At 48.5% G+C, this 21,612-nt stretch overlaps 9 protein-coding genes across 9 annotated transcripts; 5 read left to right on the forward strand and 4 right to left on the reverse strand.

Moving 5' to 3' along the window:
- Positions 1-337: 337 nt before the first annotated feature.
- On the reverse strand, positions 338-1,531 carry TREMEDRAFT_69718 (uncharacterized protein; the record flags this gene model as incomplete). Its single annotated transcript, XM_007006838.1, has 5 exons — positions 338-448; positions 497-980; positions 1,025-1,092; positions 1,141-1,215; positions 1,259-1,531. The coding sequence occupies 5 exons, from the start codon at positions 1,529-1,531 to the stop codon at positions 338-340; spliced, it is 1,011 nt and encodes a 336-aa protein (XP_007006900.1).
- Positions 1,532-2,098: 567 nt separating this feature from the next.
- On the reverse strand, positions 2,099-4,041 carry TREMEDRAFT_64396 (uncharacterized protein; the record flags this gene model as incomplete). Its single annotated transcript, XM_007006698.1, has 10 exons — positions 2,099-2,324; positions 2,373-2,563; positions 2,690-2,739; positions 2,795-2,902; positions 2,979-3,027; positions 3,112-3,293; positions 3,323-3,390; positions 3,434-3,654; positions 3,702-3,813; positions 3,905-4,041. The coding sequence occupies 10 exons, from the start codon at positions 4,039-4,041 to the stop codon at positions 2,099-2,101; spliced, it is 1,344 nt and encodes a 447-aa protein (XP_007006760.1).
- A 626-nt stretch (positions 4,042-4,667) lies between these two features.
- TREMEDRAFT_33836 (uncharacterized protein) lies at positions 4,668-5,670 on the forward strand (the record flags this gene model as incomplete). The annotated part of the gene is made up of 4 exons (XM_007006635.1): positions 4,668-5,061; positions 5,114-5,329; positions 5,376-5,486; positions 5,537-5,670. The coding sequence occupies 4 exons, from the start codon at positions 4,668-4,670 to the stop codon at positions 5,668-5,670; spliced, it is 855 nt and encodes a 284-aa protein (XP_007006697.1).
- Positions 5,671-6,406: 736 nt separating this feature from the next.
- Positions 6,407-8,163, forward strand: TREMEDRAFT_64398 (uncharacterized protein; the record flags this gene model as incomplete). Its single annotated transcript, XM_007006699.1, has 7 exons — positions 6,407-6,442; positions 6,492-6,843; positions 6,892-7,468; positions 7,518-7,576; positions 7,635-7,794; positions 7,844-8,093; positions 8,143-8,163. 7 exons carry the CDS (start codon positions 6,407-6,409, stop codon positions 8,161-8,163), a joined length of 1,455 nt encoding a protein of 484 aa, XP_007006761.1.
- An 828-nt stretch (positions 8,164-8,991) lies between these two features.
- TREMEDRAFT_33907 (uncharacterized protein) lies at positions 8,992-10,251 on the reverse strand (the record flags this gene model as incomplete). Its single annotated transcript, XM_007006645.1, has 6 exons — positions 8,992-9,188; positions 9,234-9,404; positions 9,446-9,644; positions 9,692-9,850; positions 9,893-9,988; positions 10,033-10,251. 6 exons carry the CDS (start codon positions 10,249-10,251, stop codon positions 8,992-8,994), a joined length of 1,041 nt encoding a protein of 346 aa, XP_007006707.1.
- Positions 10,252-10,563: 312 nt separating this feature from the next.
- Positions 10,564-13,256, forward strand: TREMEDRAFT_72183 (uncharacterized protein). The gene is made up of 15 exons (XM_007006839.1): positions 10,564-11,003; positions 11,056-11,126; positions 11,178-11,206; positions 11,300-11,344; positions 11,390-11,430; positions 11,479-11,617; positions 11,668-11,745; positions 11,789-11,846; positions 11,893-11,905; positions 11,952-12,069; positions 12,116-12,293; positions 12,347-12,536; positions 12,581-12,657; positions 12,702-12,745; positions 12,789-13,256. The coding sequence occupies exons 1-15, from the start codon at positions 10,883-10,885 to the stop codon at positions 13,105-13,107; spliced, it is 1,521 nt and encodes a 506-aa protein (XP_007006901.1). The 5' UTR covers positions 10,564-10,882; the 3' UTR covers positions 13,108-13,256.
- A 375-nt stretch (positions 13,257-13,631) lies between these two features.
- On the forward strand, positions 13,632-15,641 carry TREMEDRAFT_45240 (uncharacterized protein; the record flags this gene model as incomplete). The annotated part of the gene is made up of 10 exons (XM_007006673.1): positions 13,632-13,775; positions 13,823-13,848; positions 13,893-14,039; positions 14,086-14,197; positions 14,333-14,405; positions 14,452-14,516; positions 14,565-14,902; positions 14,952-15,042; positions 15,088-15,337; positions 15,459-15,641. The coding sequence occupies exons 1-10, from the start codon at positions 13,642-13,644 to the stop codon at positions 15,639-15,641; spliced, it is 1,419 nt and encodes a 472-aa protein (XP_007006735.1). The 5' UTR covers positions 13,632-13,641.
- A 914-nt stretch (positions 15,642-16,555) lies between these two features.
- On the forward strand, positions 16,556-17,859 carry TREMEDRAFT_64402 (uncharacterized protein; the record flags this gene model as incomplete). Its single annotated transcript, XM_007006700.1, has 8 exons — positions 16,556-16,838; positions 16,882-16,954; positions 17,017-17,056; positions 17,102-17,134; positions 17,194-17,413; positions 17,460-17,483; positions 17,535-17,598; positions 17,640-17,859. The coding sequence occupies 8 exons, from the start codon at positions 16,556-16,558 to the stop codon at positions 17,857-17,859; spliced, it is 957 nt and encodes a 318-aa protein (XP_007006762.1).
- A 907-nt stretch (positions 17,860-18,766) lies between these two features.
- TREMEDRAFT_64403 (uncharacterized protein) lies at positions 18,767-21,213 on the reverse strand (the record flags this gene model as incomplete). Its single annotated transcript, XM_007006701.1, has 13 exons — positions 18,767-18,985; positions 19,031-19,094; positions 19,146-19,311; positions 19,430-19,508; positions 19,551-19,662; positions 19,761-20,037; positions 20,124-20,261; positions 20,308-20,364; positions 20,498-20,633; positions 20,705-20,768; positions 20,812-20,959; positions 21,010-21,020; positions 21,083-21,213. 13 exons carry the CDS (start codon positions 21,211-21,213, stop codon positions 18,767-18,769), a joined length of 1,602 nt encoding a protein of 533 aa, XP_007006763.1.
- Positions 21,214-21,612: the final 399 nt, after the last annotated feature.

Consider the following 21,612-nt stretch of genomic DNA (forward strand, 5'->3'; position numbering starts at 1 on the left):
CCTTTTGCCTCTCTACATTGTAGACAGCGAGTTGTTGAGTTATCGGTACTGACCACGGGTTACTCATCGTGCGCCGCGTCTTACAAACAGGGCCTCGAGGCACACAGGTTTGTAGCTATTTATCCCCCTGGATCGCACGCATGTACGGCGCCCTCACTCTTTCCCTTGATGGCCAGAGAGGATCGAAGGGTTCTTACATCGAGCGCGTGACTGCGAAGTGTGAGTAGGGGAGGGGTAGCATCGCATGCATGAGTAGACATGAATCAAGCAGTAGCAAATCCGCTGAGTCAAATGACCTCACCTCTGTGATGTACCTGTCACGCCATGCATAGAGGACCTAGTTCGGTACCGTAACCGCCTTAGGCTTGGACCCGTACGGAATCATACGGACCATATGTCGTCTAGAACCATCTGCAAAGTCCGGTACGGCTGAATGTGCAACCGTACGCTAGAAATAGTCAGTGAGTCATAGTACTATTGTGAAAAGATTACTCGCCTGATCCCAAACGACCACAGTACCCGGTTCCCATCTCAATCGGCAGGAAAAGTCAAGACTTTTTATGTGGTTGTGGAGAAAGTCGAGAAGATGCGCACTCTCCTCTGGCTTGAAACCAACGACGGACCTGGCGATGGTGGGATTGATGAACAACACCGGGTTCTTTGTCACAGGGTGTTCGATGACGAGCGGGTGGGTGGTGTTGACGGCTTCTTTCAGGGCTCGTTCTTGACCGACTCGACCAATCTCTCCCACCGAGGCCGACGTATGATGCAGTTCTAGGTCATGCAAGGTGGAGCGGTAAGCCGGAGAGAGAGCCTCGTACGCAGCCGCTAGGTTGGTGAAAGCAGTATCTCCTCCGCCTGACACTGGAGACTCGAGAACCCAAAAGAAAGTGGTACCGGGAGTGTTGGGGGTGAAAGTTTGATCGACGTGCCAGAGATCGTAGCTGGTATGCGGGCCAAGGAGATCTCGAAGAGAACCACTAGAATCGTAAGGATCACTCAGGTGAGAAAAGCGGGAACTCACTGCTCTTCATCAGCATAAATGACGTGAAATTCGGGTCCGGTGCCCTCCGGATAGCCCATAGTAGGATGCTATGTCATAGTCAGCCAATAGTGCCCTTATTACGATAACGGACTTACCAAGTGTAGGGGACCAAAGTATCTCACAATTTCTCGTTGTCTATCAGTCCCAATGTCGGCAAAGTCTTGGTCTCTCTATCACATTAGTCGTTGACTTGAAAACGGGATGAAGACTCACGAAAGCGACCACACCTCGCTGAGCGGCTAGGAGAGCCACCTGATCCAAACCAGCCGGACTAAGTTGAGAAAGCTGCACACCCGAGATCTCGGTACCCACTCGAGGGGTCACAAGTGTCATCTTGGTGTTCTCATTGACCAAAGCAGGAAGATCCGGATCAGCGTGCAGACCACGCTCGTCCGCTTCGAAGTACGGGATATTGACGGTGGGTGTGTAGCCCTCTTTGCGGGTGGGTAGGTATCGTGGGTACAGAGGTTGAGATGGAGACGACATGGTAGCAGAGCTTGGTCAAGTCGAGATCCCTGATTTGACCTATAAAAGGAGCAGGACCGAGTATCGGGTTAAGACGATGGCTTGGTCAATCAGCGGCATGAGCGGTCTCATAAGAAGTGATTGACTTCCGTCGCCCTTCGAGGGAAGCGGGGTTTCCACGGAGTGGACATTGAGAGAACAACCGGGCATGGCGAGCCGACTTCTTCGGGGTAGTTGTCTTCTACGTGGGTGTCAATTGATCATGGAGTCTTGTGAAGAAGAATGAGCACACTTGAGGCGGTGATGGCGACATAGCAACAAGACGACGACGACGGTTGGCTTGGCATTCAGGGTGTTGTTTCCATTTCTGAACCGATCGGATCTCTCCGTTTTCTAGAGGAAATCAAACGCACGGGAGATGATGCCATGGCCCTTTTAACCGTGTTCATCACCTCTTGCGTCAAGTCTTCCAATGCTTAGGTGGTCGAGTAGCTGCACAGGGGAAGAAAAAAGTATTGCATATCTCTCATAGTCGCCCAAGTGACGTTCAAGTTGAATCGGACAATGTCAAAACACTAATTGCGTTCACTACACCTTGGCTTCAGACTCTTCCTCTACGAGATCCGAAGCGACCTCGCGTTGCTTTTCCAACTCCCTGCGACGCTCCGCACGGGTGTCTCGTAGTTGAAGGATCGACATGGCGACGAGCATCACTACCGAAACGATGTTGAGGTAAAAAGACGTCTGGAAACCGATCTTGAAGCGAGGAGAATCAGTCTGGCGGTAGATGATAGGTTCAATCCAGGCATCAGTCCTGATAGATTAGCTTCTTCACGTTCGAAAGATAATATGACCGACTCACGCGTACCAAAAGGCGGTGATGGAACCAACGATGAAGGCTCGTTGAACTGTGTTACCTCTGCAAATGTCGGATACCCAAGCGAAGAAAAGAGGAGTTACATCGGTTGTACCGCTGATCAAGAACGCAGAGACACGCAAGTGATTGCTCGTACCCCAAAAGGCAAGAACTGCGTCGGGGAATAGACGCCAGAGCTGAATGACAAGAATCCACCAGCCACGGCCATGTCAAACGGTGCGGTCCGAGATGTAGGCGTACAGGGCAAGAGATGGAAGTTCGATCAAGGAAACAAAGGCAGAGATGATGTTTCGAGACTTGACGCTATAATTGAAGGCTTTGAGGTAGACACCGCTTTGACCCTTCGGGAGACCTGTCAGAGTCAGCGATGATGGTCACTTGAAAGACTTGGCATAATATGTACTCACCAGACAATGCGTAGACGGTGAACCAAGGAACCAACAACCAAAATTTCCAAGTCTTAATCGTTGCGATAATTGATGCCTTGTCAATCTTCCCAGTGACGGCGTCCGTTCCTACAAGGTAAGAGCAAATGGAGTGAGTGAAAGGGAGGATTACTCGCCGTTTCGAGCACAGCGGCGCTTGGCTAACTCCCGTTCCTCCGTCGACAGATACCAAGAGCGGGTGGTATCAGGGAAATCTGGGACAAAGGTCAGGATCAATATTCCTATGGGGAGACTCTAATGACAATCAGATGGATCACTTTCAACCTGGATAGACTCACGATGACACCGCAGATGACATAAAGCCATCTCCAGCCAGCCAAACCCGACAAACCGTCCATACTTTCATAGATACCCGCTTGAAGGAAACCAGAAAGGGCGCTCCCAGCAGACTGGGCAATGTACCACAGGGCGACACGTTTGGCGAGCTTAGGACGAGTGTACCAATCTTTGCGGTCGGTGACTATGCGTGAGAGAGTATGAGGAGCTGACCGAGTAGAAAGTATGCCACTGGGTAGTAGGCAGACTCAAAAAAGGCGATACAAAATCGAAAACCGTACCTGATCCGTCAGCTTGATGTTATCCCTACGAACAAAACCTCACATGGCTTGATAAGACCTAGCGCCTGCCTGAGCGAAAGTGAAGATTGTCCAACCGATTTCCGCAAGACCTAGAAATAGTGCAGGGCGGACCTTCATGACGATAAAATTACTCGGCAGTTGCATGCCGGCTAGGACGGCGGCGTAGATGGTCGTCATGTAAGTATATTCGTTGCCGAGAATGTTGAGATCCTCTTTCATACCGGAAACATAAGCGCGAGACAGCTGTAGACCATTAGCAAAGGCGTCTGAGGAGGGACGAGCAAACCCACGTTACTCTGGTCGAGATTCTTCACCCACCAACCCAAGGTCAGGGCGGGGAGCAAAAAACAGTCGAGCTTGAAGACAAGACGACGCTCGGCATCCGATTTATCGTAGAAATCGCTTGACTGTCAGCTATTGTACTTTGGCAAATCATGTTGGTACTCGAGCCAGCGAAAGACTCCAAGCGGGTGGAAGAAATGTGAGGACTTACGCATCCCAGATGAAAGACACAAATTTCTGCCATGGCCCTTTCTTTGATTTGGATTCGAGGTCTGGTTTGGCCCCTCCAGAATACGGATCGATGAAAACAGAGACCTCTGGCATGGAATCGGGAACGAGACCGGACATCTTGTCAAATTTTCAGTCCAGTAGGTGTCGAATATCTTCTCGATCCTCGCCAATCAGATGCATCATTTTATACGTGCAGACACTGGCAGGTCAATCAGAGAAAGAGGGGGAGTCTTGCGCTCGAGGATAGACAAAGCACGCAAGACTTCAATGTTGACATTGTCTGGGCAGATCAGATTATGGGCCTCGTAGAATAGGGTAGAAGGAGAGAATGGAATCGATGGCGCCGATTTGAGAAGCAGTGACGCTTCTGGAATTCCCCGCCAAGACGCCATGGTGCGGCAGTCGTCAGGTCCATATATCGACCAGGAGCGATAGAAAGCGCCGAAGCGGCATTGATACCACACTTTCGTCTGAATGTCGCTCTGGTCTCGACCTCGTCTTCCCTATTCTTGCGGAATTGACTCCGTACTTGCGATATGTGTGTCAGAGGGGAAAGTTATATGTCAACATGGCAACATGCACGAATGACATGATGCCATGTTGTGTCCTGTTCAACGATTGCAATTATCGGTCGGGTTTGCCCACTTGACTCTTGTCAGTAGCTTTGAGACGTAAGGCTGAAATTGGGGCATTGATCAACTGGGACATTCACAGCACATCGATAACCTCTCAATATTTTCATCATGAGCGTTCCTTTGCAATTCATCGATATCAACGGCGCTACGTTGGCGTATCGTATCGTAGGTCCGAAGGAAGCCCCATTGATCATCACTCTTCATGGTGGTAGAGGTCTGGGAACCCACGAGAGCGACTTCAACGCATATCGTTCCTTGGGCGATTGTTATAGGGTTTTGTCGTTTGACCAGCGTGGGCATGGACAGTCGTCTTTGACTAAACCGTTTACGTTTCGTCAGTTGGTCGATGATATTCAGTCTCTCCGTCAGGCCTTCGTGGGGGACGGCAAGGTCATAATCATCGGAGGTAGTTTCGGGGGATTCATTGCCCAGGAATACGTGACGACTTATGGGGATTGGGTATCGCATCTGGTTCTTCGAGGGACCGCACCATCGCATCATCGTGAGTGGGATCATGAGATAGATGTTTCTGGTGATACCGACTGATGGATTAGATGAGGCGGAAGCGATAGAGAATTGGAAGAAACGCCTGCACCTTATTCCTCTTGCTTCCGTTGGCATGCTCAACACGGTCTTCACCCAGTTTATCGACGATAACGAGATGCGTGTGATATTCTTCTTACTCAATCGTTTGTATGTCGATGAGAATTATGATCCGGATGTTGCTTTGGAGAAGAACAGACGAACGATCTACAGGGCGGAAACGCATAGTGGGTAGTTTTACGTCAGGCAAGTCTATCATTAGCTGACGAGTAGATGATCTCTATTCCGAGCAAGAGAAGTATTTCGATTTCCGTGATAAATTAGGGGAAGTCAAGGCGAAGACTTTGATTGTGGTTGGTGCGAATGACTGGGTTTGCCCTCCGAGTGAGTGGGAGATGTGAGATGAGATATTTGTGCTTACCAGTGCCGGATAGGTCAATCTAAACTTATCCACTCCCTCATCCCAGGTTCCATCCTGCACATTGTACCAGACGCCAATCACGCCGTTCATCACGAAAAGAACGAGTTTGTCATTGGAGAGATCAGGAAGCTGTTGATCGAAAGTTAATCATGGCAAGCATGCGATGTGCAGGTCGACCACGGTAATGGTAGGCTAGTCAGAGCATCGAGAGCCGATGTGGTTGGTGATAGATTGTGACGCTGAATCGATATCCGAGAGTGTGTGAGTTTGATTACCTGGGATGCATTATTCAAGCCAAGCAGTCGCAATGTCGAAAGCCAGACGATGGGGGACGATACCACGACCGACCTTTCACTTGATGGGCGGAACCGTCCGTTTCCCCAAAGACCCTTGTGTCTCTCTTGTTTTGAGCACGCCCCAGCTAAGCGTTCATAGCTGCGATGGAGCCATCACTATGCTGAGACCTTGCACTAGGCGCCTCGGGGATCGACCATATCGCCAGCAGCCTTGTTGAACAGCTGGGCGCCTTGGTTTATGGGTGATTGTCGTGGCCAAGTCGGATCCGGCCGAACAGGAATAGAGATGTTGAGTACAACATATTGAGTTTGCTAAGTTACTACATGCGCTGCAGCCAACAGCTACTTAGTTGCTGATGGTGAGTATCCTGTCATTAACATGTTGGTAATCGTGGGAGGTTAGGGGGGTAGTGCAGAGTCAATGTCATGAAAGATGTCGTCCGCATTCTGCTTCTATCCCGTAAGTAACTCACTCACCGGGATTCCGGGGAATTCATGTAGGCCTACTTATATAACCGTCTTCTTCTTGGTTTTACACACTTTCATCGCCCTCATGCTCCTTCGCTTCCGACTTGAGTATCACGCATATGCCCGCTGAGTATCGTATGAGGACCACTCAGTCCGTGAGCCTTCCATACATCTTTTTCACCGAGTACAAAACTGAGACCCCAGGACAGCAGTCAGGTTCCAGTAGGAGCTAGATTGGCCAAAGCTTGCAACCGTTGTCAAGCACGAAAGATAAAATGTGATGGAGCATTACCACGTTGCGGTCCATGTAGCAAGACCGGATTAGAAGATTGTAACATCGAAGAGTGTGTATTATGGACACAACAACATGTCGCACAGCTTGAAGAAAGGATTGAATGGTTACATGGTCTGGTGGCTCATACCTACGAAGCTGGAGAGTGGATAGGAGGAGTCAAAACGGGCACTATCTTACAACCGAAACCTATCAAGGAGTATGCGTCAGAACCTCTGGTCGAGGAGGTTGGGTTGCTTAGCTTGCGTGCAAACGGGTCTTATAGTGAGTCGATCTGCTGAAATCGTTCACAATCGCTGACAAGTTGTTTAGTCGGGAGTATGTCCGGTGTCACCCTTACCCGACTGATATGTACCGCACTTCGACTAGAAGAACAAGACGAACCTATCATCACCGTAGAAGATGTTCCAGTCAGATCGACCCTTAGTCGAGCACCTTATCCACCTCGTAGTCTGGCTGTAGAATATATAACGCGATATACTCAACGAATCCATCGATGGTACCCCTTCCTCGATCTTAACCACCTAGCGGAAACCCTATCTTCAGTTTATGATCGAGGTACTCAACCTGATGATTTCGGTCGGTTCACTCTCAACATGATCTTCGCTCTCTCAAGCCCTATTCCCCCAGATCAATATACACCGGCCGAGTATTTTCGAGCCGCCTTGGGTCTCATGACTGCAATACTGGCCCAAGGGTCTTATGATACTGTCCGAGTACTCCTTCTCTTATGTTTGTACGGATTACGGTCATGGGAAACACCAGGGGTGAATTGTTGGCAAATCATCGGTCATGCGACACGTATCGGAATTGAGCTGGGTCTTCATCGACATCGTTATCGTGGTGGTAGTGAGGAGATTGAAAATGAGTCGAGACGGAAGTTATGGTGGTGAGTTCTCGACTATCTCTCCGATTTGATGCTAACGCTGATATCCAAGGTCCACCTATTCACTTGAACGCCTCATTGCTAGTGGTTGTTGTCGAGTCCTTTCCATACGTCGAGAAGGCAAGTCATTCCTTGTTGAACACCTATAAGTACTCGTACTGACCAGCAGCGATCGATCAATATGCTCCTCGAGACTCAGTCTTGATGGTCCCTCCAGCACTACAACCATTTCTCCGGGCGGAAGCATGGCAAATCGATCTACGACCCTCCTTGCATCTAATAGAACAACGCAGTCTACTTGGTGAAGTCCTGGAATGTGTCTACACGACGTGAGCTGTGGCATCCTGGTCAAAAGCCAATATGTAGCTGATCCCACAGACGACCTAGAGATCGACCATCCCCACCCATCGCTGAAACTTCTGCTCGTGTGATGCAGATACAAGCTCGACTGGTCACCTGGGCTCAAACCACACCCTTGGTGGTTCAAACAGACACGATAGAACATGATGTCCTTCAATTGGCTTTTCACCAAGCCACAGTCTTACTTCATCGACCTAGTCCAAGTTTTCCTAACCCCGCTCCGGACGTACTAGACGTTTGTCTAGGTGCAGCTAGAAGGACCATACATGTGGGTTTGTCTGCGATACGAAATGATCGTGCGGACGATATCATGCCAGGTTGGGCAGGTTTTCAAATGATCTTCATAAGTGGTTTGACTCTGATGTATTGTTCCTGGTGCGTCCATTTAATCTCTTTCCGTATCACGCTGACAAGAGATAGGGCGGCACCAGAATGTCCTAATGCTATCAAACTTACACCGGAATTCTTGACAGATTCAGACGTGGAGGATGGATTGGCAATTCTCGAAAACCTCACTATTCGACATCATTTACCCGACCGATATTGCATGATATATCGAGACGTATGGACGAGCTTCACTCGCATGCTTAGACCCCTTCATGTTGGCGAGTCATCTTTCTTCGACCCATCGGCAGTTGCGGCTCAAGAGACCGGTTTGTTGGGCTTGGAGGGTTTGGAACTCGATCCTGAAGCGGTAGAGTATATCAGTAGATTGTTGGCGGGCTCACAAGAACCAACACATCCCGCTGAACCTCAAGTCGGATTAACATTCTTTCCTTCGGATGGTGGGTTGATGTGATCGTATCAGGCGTTACGATAATCTATGCATGTTGTATCATCTTGCCGAAGGGAGTGACCGCTTCGGTGACTTGTGTCTGTCCTGAGATTTTACCGTAATCGTCTCAAACGGATAGCAATTTGAGTTGAACAAGTTAGCTTATCGCAAGGGCATCTACGGCGACACCTTGCATGACCAGGCCATTGGTAGAGTACAAGTAGTCGTACAAGTTACTATACCGGCTCAAGCACGTAAATGCCCTTGAAGTATTGCCTGTTGTAACGAACTCCATTCGTCACCACGATATCTTCAGGTTGTGTCTGAGATCGAAGGACACGAGCAACACGCCATTCCTCAGCGGTGGGGATCTGATCTGGTCAGACGCGGTTCAATCACTGACATGCAGACATACCTTTGTAGCGTCGACTACGCCTTCCGTACCCGGTTCGAATCGATTGACGTACCCCTCCCGTTGCAAGAGAGGAGACTGGGTGAGGGGCGCAAGAGAAACATCATTCTTCGCCGCACAGAAAAGACCGATTGTCAGACGATAATATTCTGATTGATCAGGAGGACATCCAGAGACTGCAAGTCAGATGTTTGTACACCTTGGTGGAACATTTTACACACCTCGATGACGAGTGGCAGGTAGATGACCACCCGAGATGAACTCTAGCACTTCGCCCAAGTTGACGACCATACCACCGGGTTTGTATTTGACGTATCGCCACTTGTCGTCTTTTCCTAGGACTTGGAGTGCGGCGATGGGTTGCGAGAGGAGAAGAGTGGTTATGCCATAGTCTATAGGTTAGCGTCAATCTTATGACGTCGTGAAAACTCACCTTGGTGCCCATGCATTTGGACATTCCCTGCGGCCTTGTTACGCTCGGCGGTGGTAGGATGGAACATCATCTGTCGAAAATACCCTTCACCTATGGGCCCGTTATGTGATTGAACCTCGTTCCACAGGAAGTCTTCAGGCAGCTCAAGCATCTTTGATAACATTTTCAACAAGAGCTTGTTGATGTACTCGTGAAGGTGCTTGACTGGTCAATCATCTTCTCTTGAAGTAGATTGTCACTCACCACGTTGAAATCGACAATGTCCTGAATGTATGGACGTAGACAAGCGGGTAGATGAGGACCATCACACATGGTTTCAGAATAATAATTGAATGATTCTACATTATCTTTGACACCTTTTGCGATGTCCCAATAGCCGCGAGGTTTGTAACCTGTATACTTGCCCTGGGGATCAGTAAGGTTACCTTGAATACCGAAGAGACTCACGGTATTTAGATATTTCCACTCGAGATCTTTCTTCTCTTCATCTGTCATGTGACCATCTATCAGTGCATGCTGGGCGATTGCAAATTGACGATCGATCTGTCATATAAGCCTTCATCCGAGTAAGCCAGGGGGGCATTCACCTGTTCTTGACTAAGACCAAAGTTGACCAAGTAGAGAAATCCATCCTCTGATATGGCACGTTTGAACTCGTTGAAAACTTCTTCTCTTTCAGACTCTACGGATGACTCCACTTTTGACAAATCGATAGTACGCAAGTTACAATACTCAATATCCGCCTTGGTCTCTGGTGGAGCCACATAAGGACGTAGGGGAGGGATGGTGTTCACGGCAATAGGCATGTTGGGATCGCAAAGTCAAAAGTAGTTCGTCCGTTTTCCCACATTTACGCAGATCGCGAGCCTTTGTAGAGGAACCAGAATAAGACTCAAAACGCATAACGTCGCTAATCCCGAGATGGTCAGTACCCAAAAGACACGGAGGTAAGTCTCCTACCAGAGTGTGGGGTAATGCTAAGTTGATCCACGGATACCTACACCCCGCCTGTCAACTCGGTATCATCCGGTCGATTGATCAGGAACGATATCGCTATCACCGAAACAATCAGGCCCCGCCTACCAAGTCGTAATCTTTTTACTCCCCCCTCCGCCTCTGACTATCGCCCGTCGAATAGAAAGCACACGATGAGTCAGATCAGAGGAAAAGCAGACGCCCCAGAGCGCATGTGATGGGGGGGAAGATCCACCTGAACCCAACCGCGATCGCCGTCTTTGTGATTTACTCTATCTTCGGTCTACCCGTTAATTGGTAGATTGCACTTATCGCCTCGCAAACGACCGTTGAAAAGTCTGACAAGCGTCATAATGTCCTCCACCTGTCAGTCGGTCGAAAAAACTACTTGAGGGCTAGAGTTAAAGAAGGGAATCCAAATCCCACAGAACTGGACCTTTGTAGACTTCTCAAGATCTCATCATGTCCGAAGAACTGAAAGACTCTGCGTCAAGCAAATATGAAACCGACGTCGGTGTTCATGTCACCATCCCGATGGATTATGCCGGAATTGATGGTGACTACCGTTTCACTTCGGATGAAGGTGAGGCATTTCTTCCGCTGAATGATGAGCGTTGATTGCTGATCCTTCGTAGTCTCGGCGTACATCCTTGACGAGAAAGTCGATGCTTCGGTACTCCGTGCCTATGATCTGCGTATCTTGCCAGTAAGTGTTTTGTCTTCCGTAGAAATTGAGCGGTTAGCTTACGAATCTCAGATGGCAATGCTCATGTATCTCTTCAGCGCGTGAGTTTGTTTTTCCTTAGCTTAATACGTCAGGGATACCCTTTTGCCACCGTCCTTGGATCCTTCTTCTATGATAATCTCGCTGACATTCAGTCTGGACAGAGGAAACGTTTCAAATGCCAAGTCAGACCACTTGGAGTGAGCCATCTTTTTAGACTGGGGGACCGAACTGACCCGTTCTAGCACCGACCTGCATTTCCATGGTAATCAATACAACATCATGTGTCAGTCTAATGCTCTCCGGCCGCATCCGCATTTGCTAATGTCTCCAGTGACCGTCTTCTACGTTCCCTTTTGCGTGTGCGCGTACCCAGGAACGTTCTTGACCAAGAAGTATGGTGCCCACATCATGTTACCACTGTACATGACCGGATGGGGTGTAATGGCTATGTGCAACGCCGCGGTGAAAAAGTCAGTCAGATTTCTCCTCTACAGTCATATGTTCGTGGCTGATAAATCAGCTTTGCACAATGTCTAGCTGTTCGTCTCCTCCTCGGTATCTTCGAAGGTTGCTTTGGTGCCTCCCTCATCATGTACCTGTGAGTCCCGTGCGACCCATTCTGAACCGTCTGACAACCCCAGTGCATGTTTCTACACTCGAAGCGAGCTTGGAAAACGTATGGCTGCGTGGTATAGCATGGTACGTCTTTGGTACCCTCGTAGGTATGTCAAGTGCTAACGTCCAGGTGGCCGTGTCAGGTGAGGACTCATTAGAAGTGACAAGACTTCACAGCTCATGGTTCAGGTGCCTTCTCCGGATTACTTTCTTACGGTCTTTTCCAGGTACACTCCAAGCTCAAGGGATGGCAATTGCTCTTCCTGATCGAAGGAGGTTTGACCCTGATTGCCGCCAGTATGTCATAGTGTGTCTATTCCTCCGTGACCTTAAATGAGAAGCTCATCTTTTAGTGCCGTCTTACCCACCTACCCTCATAAGGCTCGTTTTCTCTCTCCAGCTCAAAAGACCGCTGGTGTCATGCGACTTCTCAGAGACTCCTCCAACCAGGTCGGCTCTTTACTCACTTGGCGTGAGTGGATTGAACCGGCCAAGGAATGGGAGACTTGGGCCTGGGGTCTTTATTGTCTCGTAAGTTCATTTTATCCCCATGCCATCATGATCAATGTACTGACCTGCGCTAGTTTTATGGTGTTGCCAATCAAACCGCTTCGACCTTTCTTACTCAAATCGTCGGACGATTCGGTTTCTCCACCGTCAAAACCAACCTTCTTACCGTCGGTCCTTACTCCTGTGCAACTTTTGTTCTTTGGTTATTCGTGTGGTCTTCCGACAGACAACGAGAACGTACATTCCATGTCATGTGTGCCAATGGTGAGTCGGCCTGTCCTTGAAATCTCTTTCGCGCTAACAAGCAGCTCTAGTCGTGATCGGTACTATCACACTCGCTTGTCTTCCCGCCACCGACCACAAAGCTGGCTACTTCTGCACCTTCGTATGTCTTCTCTCTACACAGGCAAAGCCAATGCTAACTTGCAGTTAATCGCCAGTGGAAGTTTCGTACCTTCTTGTCTTTTCCAGAGGTATGTTATCTCTCCACTTACCGGCTGTCATTTGACCATACAGTTTCGCTCAGAATAACACCACCAAAGAAAACTCGAAAGCCTTCCGATCAAGTGTCATGAACTTTGGTTCTAACGCTGGTGGTATCGTGACGGCCAACATTTTCCTTCAAAGATTCGCACCTCACTACGTCACCCCTCTCATCGTCTCCGCCGCTATTGCAGGCACTGGTATCGTTTACCTCGGATGCTTGCGAATGTACATGGTCATAGACAATAAGAGAAGGAACAAAGCTCAAGGGGTCAACTGGACAAGTTTGGATGTACCTACTTCAGCTTTGGTAGACGGAAAGAAGAATCCGAGTTTCCGTCATTTCCTCTAAAGCCTCGAAAGTTGAGGGTGAGGCAAGCCCTGCCGGCGTCATCAAAAGTTTTCGCGTATTTTATAGAAGATTGGGTAGCAATATCGAATATTTGTATGTGGGATTGTTCGTCGTAGGTTTATGATCTGTATGCATCAGGTCAAACGTCACCTTGCATCATCGCCCGGTGTTAAACTTCTTTCAATCAGACCTGGACAATGCAGGTCTGGACTTTAAGGAATTTCTTTTGCTCTCTCTTGATTTGCCGGAAACTGATGAACTCCCAGCGGTACAGTCCTCATCTCTCAGGTCTCCACGGCACAGCGGAAGAAAGTGAAACGTCATGATGAGCGACTTGTTCCGAGTTGATACTTGAAGAACTCTGCGCCCGAATTTACCCGTCGATCACGATAAGATAGCCGGCCCGGAACGCCGACAATGGTTTTCCGCACAACTCTCAAGTAGGACAGAACAGTTGGACGGAAAGGCTTTATACAAGTAGACAACAGTCATGGACCTCAACATGGATACCTCTCCTTGCTCTTGTTTTCCGACATGTTCAGTTCATTGCGAGGGTCAGTCATAGCTGGCACAAGTAGAGTTTCCATCTCTCGATACAGCACCACAATACAAGCTAAGAAGAAACTTGTCATTCTCGGCAGCGGTTGGGCAGGGTATAATCTGGCCAGGTGAGTAGATCAATTGACAAGATGATGACTTCAGCTGATTCAACAAGACGTGTTGATAAATCACTCTATGATGGTAAGTAACTCTAGGAAGGGAATATGACCGGGACTGAAGGATAGTAACTTTGGTGTCACCGGTATCTTACTTCTCCTTCACCCCTTTCCTAGCGTCTACCTCGGTAGGAACGTTGGAATTTCGATGCGCTACCGAGCCTGTGAGAGGTATAAAAGGTCTGGAGTATGCTCAAGGGTGGGCGGATAGTATAGGTCAGTGATCCATTCCACCTCGAAAACTGGCAAGCTGAGATTTCAGACTTTGAACGAAGAGAACTTCGAATAGAATCATCCGTAACTCCACCACACGCAGAATTAGCAGCCATGGTTGCTCGTACTCACCCCAATCATCCCGGTCACCCATCAATCCAGTCACCCGCTTCAGGACAAAACATTAACGTTGACACTATGATTCCTGTATCATCACGTCACAGAGCACAACAACGTGGTATGGCAACGGTCGTCGGGGACAATGATCCCGCTGATCATGTGTTGCTTCCTCCGAGATTTTATAATTTACCTTATGATAAACTTGTCATAGCGGTTGGTTGTTACTCTGCATCATTCGGGATCCCTGGGGTGAGTGAATGTACTCTATCATCGAATTGTGTATGCTAATTCGCAGGTCAAGAAACACGCTCATTTCCTCAAAGATATCAGAGATGCTCGAAAAATCAGAAGACGTCTATTGTGAGTTGTCCCCTCAACTAACCATATCGGGGTTAGACTTACTTGTAGGGAATGTCTTGAACAGGCATCAGAACCAACATGTTCTCCTGAACTTAGAAGGGCCCTGTTATCTTTCAAGATCGTCGGCGGAGGACCTACAGGAGTTGAATGGGCCGCCGAACTTCATGACTTTGTTCATCGTGACGTCTATCGGTTATATCCTCATCTGAAAGACCAAGTCCGTATCACCTTATACGACGTCGCTCCCGGTATCTTGATTAATTTCGATGCGAGTTTGAGGGCATACGCAGAGAAGAAATTCCATAGGGACGGGGTGACCATTCGTCCTAATTCTTCGATCACTGCCATGGGAGAAGATTGGGTTGAGCTGGATGGAAAGGAACGACGTGAGAATCTTGACGTCAATTGCTTACGAGGTATATTGCTTATACTCAGATCCTTATGGTCTATTGGTCTGGTCCACCGGTCTGTGTCCTAATCCTTTCATCGCTTCGCTTCCGGTCAAGAAGCACGAACGTTCCCGAGCGTGAGTCTCTCCTTTCCCTCCCATATATCCCAGCTGATCTGCAAGAATCCTGGTCGACAAATGGCAACGTGTTGTAAATACAGAGGGACAGCGTCTGAAAGGCGTGTTTGCCATCGGAGATAATGCTACTCCGGCTGATGGTCCACCTCTCCCAGCCACGGCCCAAGTGGCTACTCAGCAAGCAAAGTGGCTTGCCAAGGCACTGAACGCTCATGGACGTGGTCAGACACTCGAGTCTCAGCCAGGGTTCGAGTGGAAGAATTGGGGAAGTATGGTATACGTTGGAAATTCGAGGGTGAGTCTAACGCTCTATCCCCGCATGGTCTTCTTCCTCTCAGGTGATACATCTTTGTGAAAATCGATATGTCGAGAGGAGAGGAGTAATGGGAGAATAAAGGTAGCATGCTGATCTGCAGGCTTTGGTAGATCGCTCCAGAGAAGATGTAGCAGGTCCTAAAAGTCGTATGGCAGGTTGGGCAGCTTGGATACTTTGGAGATCCTACTACGCTCAATTGGCTATGGGTTGGAGAAATAAGGTGCTCGTGCCAATTCATTGGACTTTGGCAAGCTTTTTTGGTCGGGATATCACTCGGTTTTGAGCGGACATACATAGATGCATACACACACTTGGAACACATGAGCATTCAATGTCCTGCTCGATTGGTGTCAGTCCGCCGTCGGCCGTCGGGTAGAGGATCATTCCCTAAGTAGTAGCTGACAGGGGATGGCAAGATAAACGGGTGCGGTGCCACAGCCACGAATCCTACATGACAACCATCAACCCCCTGTCGTCAGAGGATCACTTTCACACTAGACTTCCCCTGGCATGAATTCCATGCAAACAGAGAAGACAATGGTCATCCACGTCTGTCATCTATTACAAGCTCCAAGTCGTTCGAGAGTCTTTTGATCCGCAATGAACGGACAGGCCTTTCGCCGAATAATGTTCCTTGGAAGGAAGTCATACTCCTCGAACATCCGGCGTTAGTAACTCATTTCAGTCACCGTTGATCCTCGTTGTTCGGATCCTCCTCTGGAATCTAAGACCGCCCCCTCCATAGACAGACAACCCGATTACTCAGCTCGTCGCCTGAAGTGACTCATCAAATGCTAGGAAATGCAATGGCTAGCTGGTGTGATGGGTGATTGGTGGATAAGACAGACCGTGTTGGTGAACACGAATCCTTTATCATTAACGATTTTCCGACTTCCATCGCCCTCTCGCTTAATCATCACGAACCTCGTATATATCTTACGCGGTCACGAAGACCGCTCGCCGCAAGTCATACGGTATGTCACCTGTCGATCCCGCAAAGAAGAAACGCATCTTTTTAAATGACCTCGGCGACTACCCTACATATTGGCAACGACCTCCACCCCGAGGTGTAACCCACCGGTCTCCACCTCCTCTTTTCGACTGACGCTGGCGTGTCGACTAAAGCCCTTCTCATGTATATATATATATGAATAATTTACAGGACTCCATCCTAACAGCCCTAACTCAACATCCACAATGTCCCAACCTCATACTTTCAAATCTGGTCCACCTCTGGGTGACGCCGGGATGGCAACAGGTTTTGGCGTCCTTCCCGCTCCTCCCCAAGACCCCCCTATGATCAACTATCGTGGATATGGACTGAATCAACCATTCGACTTAAGATCTCGTATCAAATTGTCTAGGGAGAAACCTATGATAGGTATATTCTATGGGGCGTTTCCTCATATCGGCCTGGGGAGAGCTATAGGTCAAGCAGGGTATGATTACGTCTTGTTAGATTGGGAACATACATCTTTCAGTAAGTGTCAAGGTCTGTTCACTTCACCGAGACTAATGACTAGGTACGGAGACTCTTATTGAAATGATCAAAACTATTCAATACGCAGGTGAAGGTAATACGGCGGTGATAGTCCGGTTAGTAATCCTCCAAGGACTTTTAAACAGAAGATTGTTTTCCGGACACAGCTGATTGTTAGCGTCCCAAGTCACGATCACCAATATATCGCTTGGGTTTTGGTACGTCTCTTCACCGCCTTATTTCAGTATTCACTGATTCAACAGGACGCAGGTGCTTCTGGTGTCATTGTTCCACATGTCAGTCCATCCCTATCTTTTTGATCGAAGATATGGTCTGGACGCTGACAGATCATTAGATTTCGACCCCTGAACAAGCTGAGGCAGTCGTAAAAGTTTCCAGATTTCCACCCAGAGGAGAAAGATCGATCCCTCCCAATGCTTTACTTTGGGGATACAACGATAACGCTCATGGTGGAGGAGGGATGTTTGAAGTTTTCAATCGAGCCGCGGTGATCGTTCAGATTGAAGATGAGATAGGTGCCAGGAATGCAGATGCTATCGCTTCCGTTGATGGAAGTGAGTCTCGTTCACCATCGGACGAGTCAGTTGCTGATTGACCCAGTTGACTGTTTGATGCTTGGTCCTGGTACGTCCCGAATCTGATTTGGCATATCTGGCGGTCTAGCTTACGCGACAGGTGACCTTGCCGGTTCTCTTGGTTTGACTTTTGCGACCATGGCACAAGATCCCACTTTCCAAGAGTGAGTATTATAAACTTATTGGAGATGTCTCTAATGGACAGATGTTGCAAACTCGTCTCGGACGCTGCTGCCAAACATGGATTAGGTGCCATGATGCCGTCCTTCATGCCCATGGTGAAACCACATCTCGACATGGGATTTACCCTGCTATCTGTAGCAAACGATGGTTTCATCTTGACTCAAGGACTTAGAAAGAATCTCGTTACTGCTCATGAAGATCTAAAGGCTTGGCAAAGCTCACATGTAGGGGAACAGGCCTAGAGAGATGGGTCCTCTGACATCTACTGTTATCAGAGAGGTAATCGAATTACCAGATTAGCCATGCATCACCATTCACGGTAGGGGTGTCTGTGCTGTTCAATGATTCCTACTTATCCTTACTTCCTTGATTCTTCTTCCTTCACCCCTGTGTCCGAATCACTTTGATAGCAGAAGTCCAAGTCTACCATATGAACGTTTATCTCATATGTTGCAAAAGTCTTCGGATGATTCCAACTTCTAAGGACCGACTTCACAGCGTCCTGTGTCAGTTGCCCGATGTATGTTTCTAAATTCGTTTCTACTTCCTCCGCTTCCACTTTTCTGATCATCCAACCAGCAGAGAAACAGCTCCTGAGTGTCTGTTCAACTTTTTCTCGGATGAATTCTGCTTCATCTGCCTCGGATGGGATGAACAGCGTTTTCGTAAAAACATTACAGCTAAGGGCGTCTTCATCCTGTTCGATGTCAATTATAAATTTAGCGACAGTGGTTTTACCGGTACTTTGTGTCTGGGACATGATGTTTGTGTTTACCTGATTATTGTTGATTTCACTTAAAGCTCTGTCGAGTTGGCGATGGAGAGATTTGCCCACGAGAGGGCCCTTAAGTATTCGTCAAATTCTCGCTTGTTTCCCCTCAGCCGAGCGACGGCTCAGGTTCGCTTACACTCCTTTCTACTAAGTCACCTGAGGATCTATAACTCCTCTCATGCGGTTCTAAACGACGTGAACGACAGCCGAGCACATTAATCATGCATAAGCGAAGGGTCATATCTGTCGAAGTGGATACACAATGGCTCGTGAACAAATTTGAGGCAAGGAAAGAGGTCAAGGGATTAAGGACTTCACAAGGAACCCAAGACCAGAAAGGAAAGTTTGAGACACACAGCTCCCTTCACGCAACTCCTTCATACAGTCGTTTGAACATCTTTCACATCCTTCACATCCTCCTCATCTTGACCGTTCTTCTCTGCATCCGGACCGACGAAGGAGATTTCGTGTTGCGAATCCGTGCGTTCGGTGAAAGTGCCGAAAACATCTTCTTCATCAACGATAGTTGCGTAAGGGATGGGAAAGATCAAGTTGGAGCCGTAGTAGAGGACGAAAGTTATGACAAAGCCGAGGATCTAGCACATCAGCTCGACTGAAAACTACCACCTGCAGATACTCACAAAGCCCATGTTGTACAACTTTGTCCATCCGTGCAGGTCTTCTACTCGGACACTCGCCGCAAGACTGTACGTCAGATATAATTCGAATTCCCGAGTAAAGTGAAGGTGTACGTACCCCGGAGTGAAAGGCAAAACACCAATCAGCCAACATATGAAGGTCCGTATATGAAATCCATGGTTGAACCAGTATATCGAATGGGGCGAGTTGGTGAAGAGATTGGTGAGGGATAACTTGCGATGACGAACAAGGAAGTAATCGGCTATCATGATGGCGATCATAGCTCGTCGGTCAGCAACAGACCTGACAGTTCTTGAACCTGTCCAAAGAAGGTCAAATCCAAGAAGACGAACAAGAACATCATGTAAGACAACGGTGTGAAGGAAGAGGAATGAACTTACGGCTCAAGAAAGTGGAAAATGTTCCGATGACAGTGAGGAATTTGCTAGCGCCGTTGAGCAATTGCCAAGGTTGAAATACCTATGCATTAGTCATAAAACACCTTGAATGTTTTCGACTCACAAAAGCCAGGGCGATGGTGAAATACCCCCCTCTGCGGAGGGTGAACCACCTTGGTAGCAACCCAGCTAGGTCGATACCACCACTGAGAGCATTTTCGACCACTGCTATCCCCCTGCAAATCAGCCTATCATTCCTTACCCCTAGCCGTTCTGTCAAGCAGCTCCGCGAAACCCTTCAAGCCATGGGAAAGAAGAACAACGATCGACCCACAGTTGCGCGAGGATGAAAGCGATACTAGCGAAAGCAATAGCCGCACGAGTTCGGCTAGAGTTCCCAGAAGCGTTCTGTATAGCTGTGAAAAGGTCGTACGGTTGCCAGAGTAGTCCCTCGGTAGGATAAAGTTGAGCCGCACAAGAAGTGACGATGATACCGATCAAAGCGTTGAGGATTGTACCCAGAGGTACTATGAGGGCTTGTGATAGGATTTGGTCTTTTGGTCTTCGGGCGAAACGAGTGTAATCGGACTGGTTGAAGAGATGCACGGCGACTGGTATTTCAGCTTGCCCCACCCGTCCATAAAGCACAAGTCTGACAGGAACGGTGTTGAGGAATAGGGTAAGGAAGATTACTCACTGCCACCAAGCATAGATGAGATACCGTACACAAACGCCCATCCCAAGGCTGACCCTTTGGCAGGTATGACACCGACCAATTCTGATGTATTATGAACCAGGGCACCAGGTCCGTGGGCTGCGTTCACAGCCCAGCCCACTGTTCATTAGAATAGATCACCAAGACATGGAGGACGAAGACTTACAGAGGGCGAAAACGCAAGCGATCATGGCTATCGAACATACGATGAAGAATTTGTGATCTATGTATGGTTCAGCGTAGAATCTACAAAAGGGAGGAAAACTCGCATCTCTCCGGAGGTACCCAAACGACGGGGCAACACATCAGAGCAAAGATGAGAAACCCTACAAAGTCCGACACGTCCATCGTTCCACCTGCTAAAGGATGATTCACTCGATAGAAAGATGGCCATATCGCTCCGATGAACGTCTTGACACATTTTCCACCCCACCATAACTGGACCGAACACCATACGAAGGAAAGTAAGATACGTAGACATAGGGTAAAAATCTGATGATCATCAATCTAATTTCTGAATGTGGAAAATTGATCATTGGGGGTATATGAAACGAGGGACTCACGCTGCCTCGTATACCCCAAGTAGAACGCTGGAGGATTGGAAAACCGATATGCCATTCAGCGCCTCTGTGGTGTCAGCTTTATAGAGAGGATTATATGAGGAACTGACGGCATTCCCGTGCCCAAACAGACCAAAGCCACGAGACAATGACCTATGATGACTACCAACATGGCCTGCCAGACATTTAGTCCAAGGGACAGAATGGAAGAGCCAGTGGTGTAACCACCGATATTGAAGCTCCCGGTTACCATCCATACTAGACAGGTGTCAGCATCAGTCCGTCTCAAGGTTGAGGGAGAGATTCACGTCCTATGAAACTGGTCGTCAGCAGTCAACCTCTTGCTCTGAGATTCCAACAAAATCACGTTCCTGAACTCACCTCCATGGTCCATACGTCCTACGAGACGGCGGCAGTGGTCTCGTGTCCTTGTTGAGGTATACCCCATCGTGTGCCACATCTTCCGCGTCCCTCTGTACCTTGAGCAAGTTTAAAATCTTGTGGAATGACATGTTCAAGTGGCGATCTTCGATTCCACAAAACCTCATCAGGTTCATATCTAAGTAGTCTCTCAAGACCGGGAAATGCCATCTCCATCACAGCCGTCCTACCCCTGTTGCTAAGAGGCTCGAGCGAGTGTCCCTGAACAGCAGGGAGGGGCGTTGGGAGTCGGGACCCCATCATCTTTCCAGCTGACGGTTGTCATCCGTTGAGTGACCGATGAGCGGATCATGTGCAATTCTCTCTGCCTCTGAAGAAATGCGCTGTCAATGAATCAGGATCTGAAGCGAACACGTCAGCTGGTACGAGGTATGCGAATCCCACAAAGATGAATGATACGAAGGACGGTGCTCATTAGGGGGCAGAGTGCAGAGGGAGTGAACAGATGCCGAAAGGGATGTGTGGATGAG

This window comes from Tremella mesenterica (genome assembly GCF_000271645.1).
Source record: "Tremella mesenterica DSM 1558 unplaced genomic scaffold TREMEscaffold_11, whole genome shotgun sequence".
In the NCBI taxonomy this organism is placed as follows: Eukaryota; Fungi; Basidiomycota; class Tremellomycetes; order Tremellales; family Tremellaceae; genus Tremella; species Tremella mesenterica.

Bases quoted from the DNA above. Each gene is read 5' to 3' on its own strand.
- TREMEDRAFT_72183 (XM_007006839.1), top strand. From the start codon at position 10,883: ATGTCCGAAGAACTGAAAGACTCTGCGTCAAGCAAATATGAAACCGAC. The intron at 11,618-11,667 runs GTCAGTCAGATT...CTGATAAATCAG, and splicing joins TGCAACGCCGCGGTGAAAAA to CTTTGCACAATGTCTAGCTG. The intron at 11,746-11,788 runs GTGAGTCCCGTG...TGACAACCCCAG, and splicing joins GCCTCCCTCATCATGTACCT to TGCATGTTTCTACACTCGAA.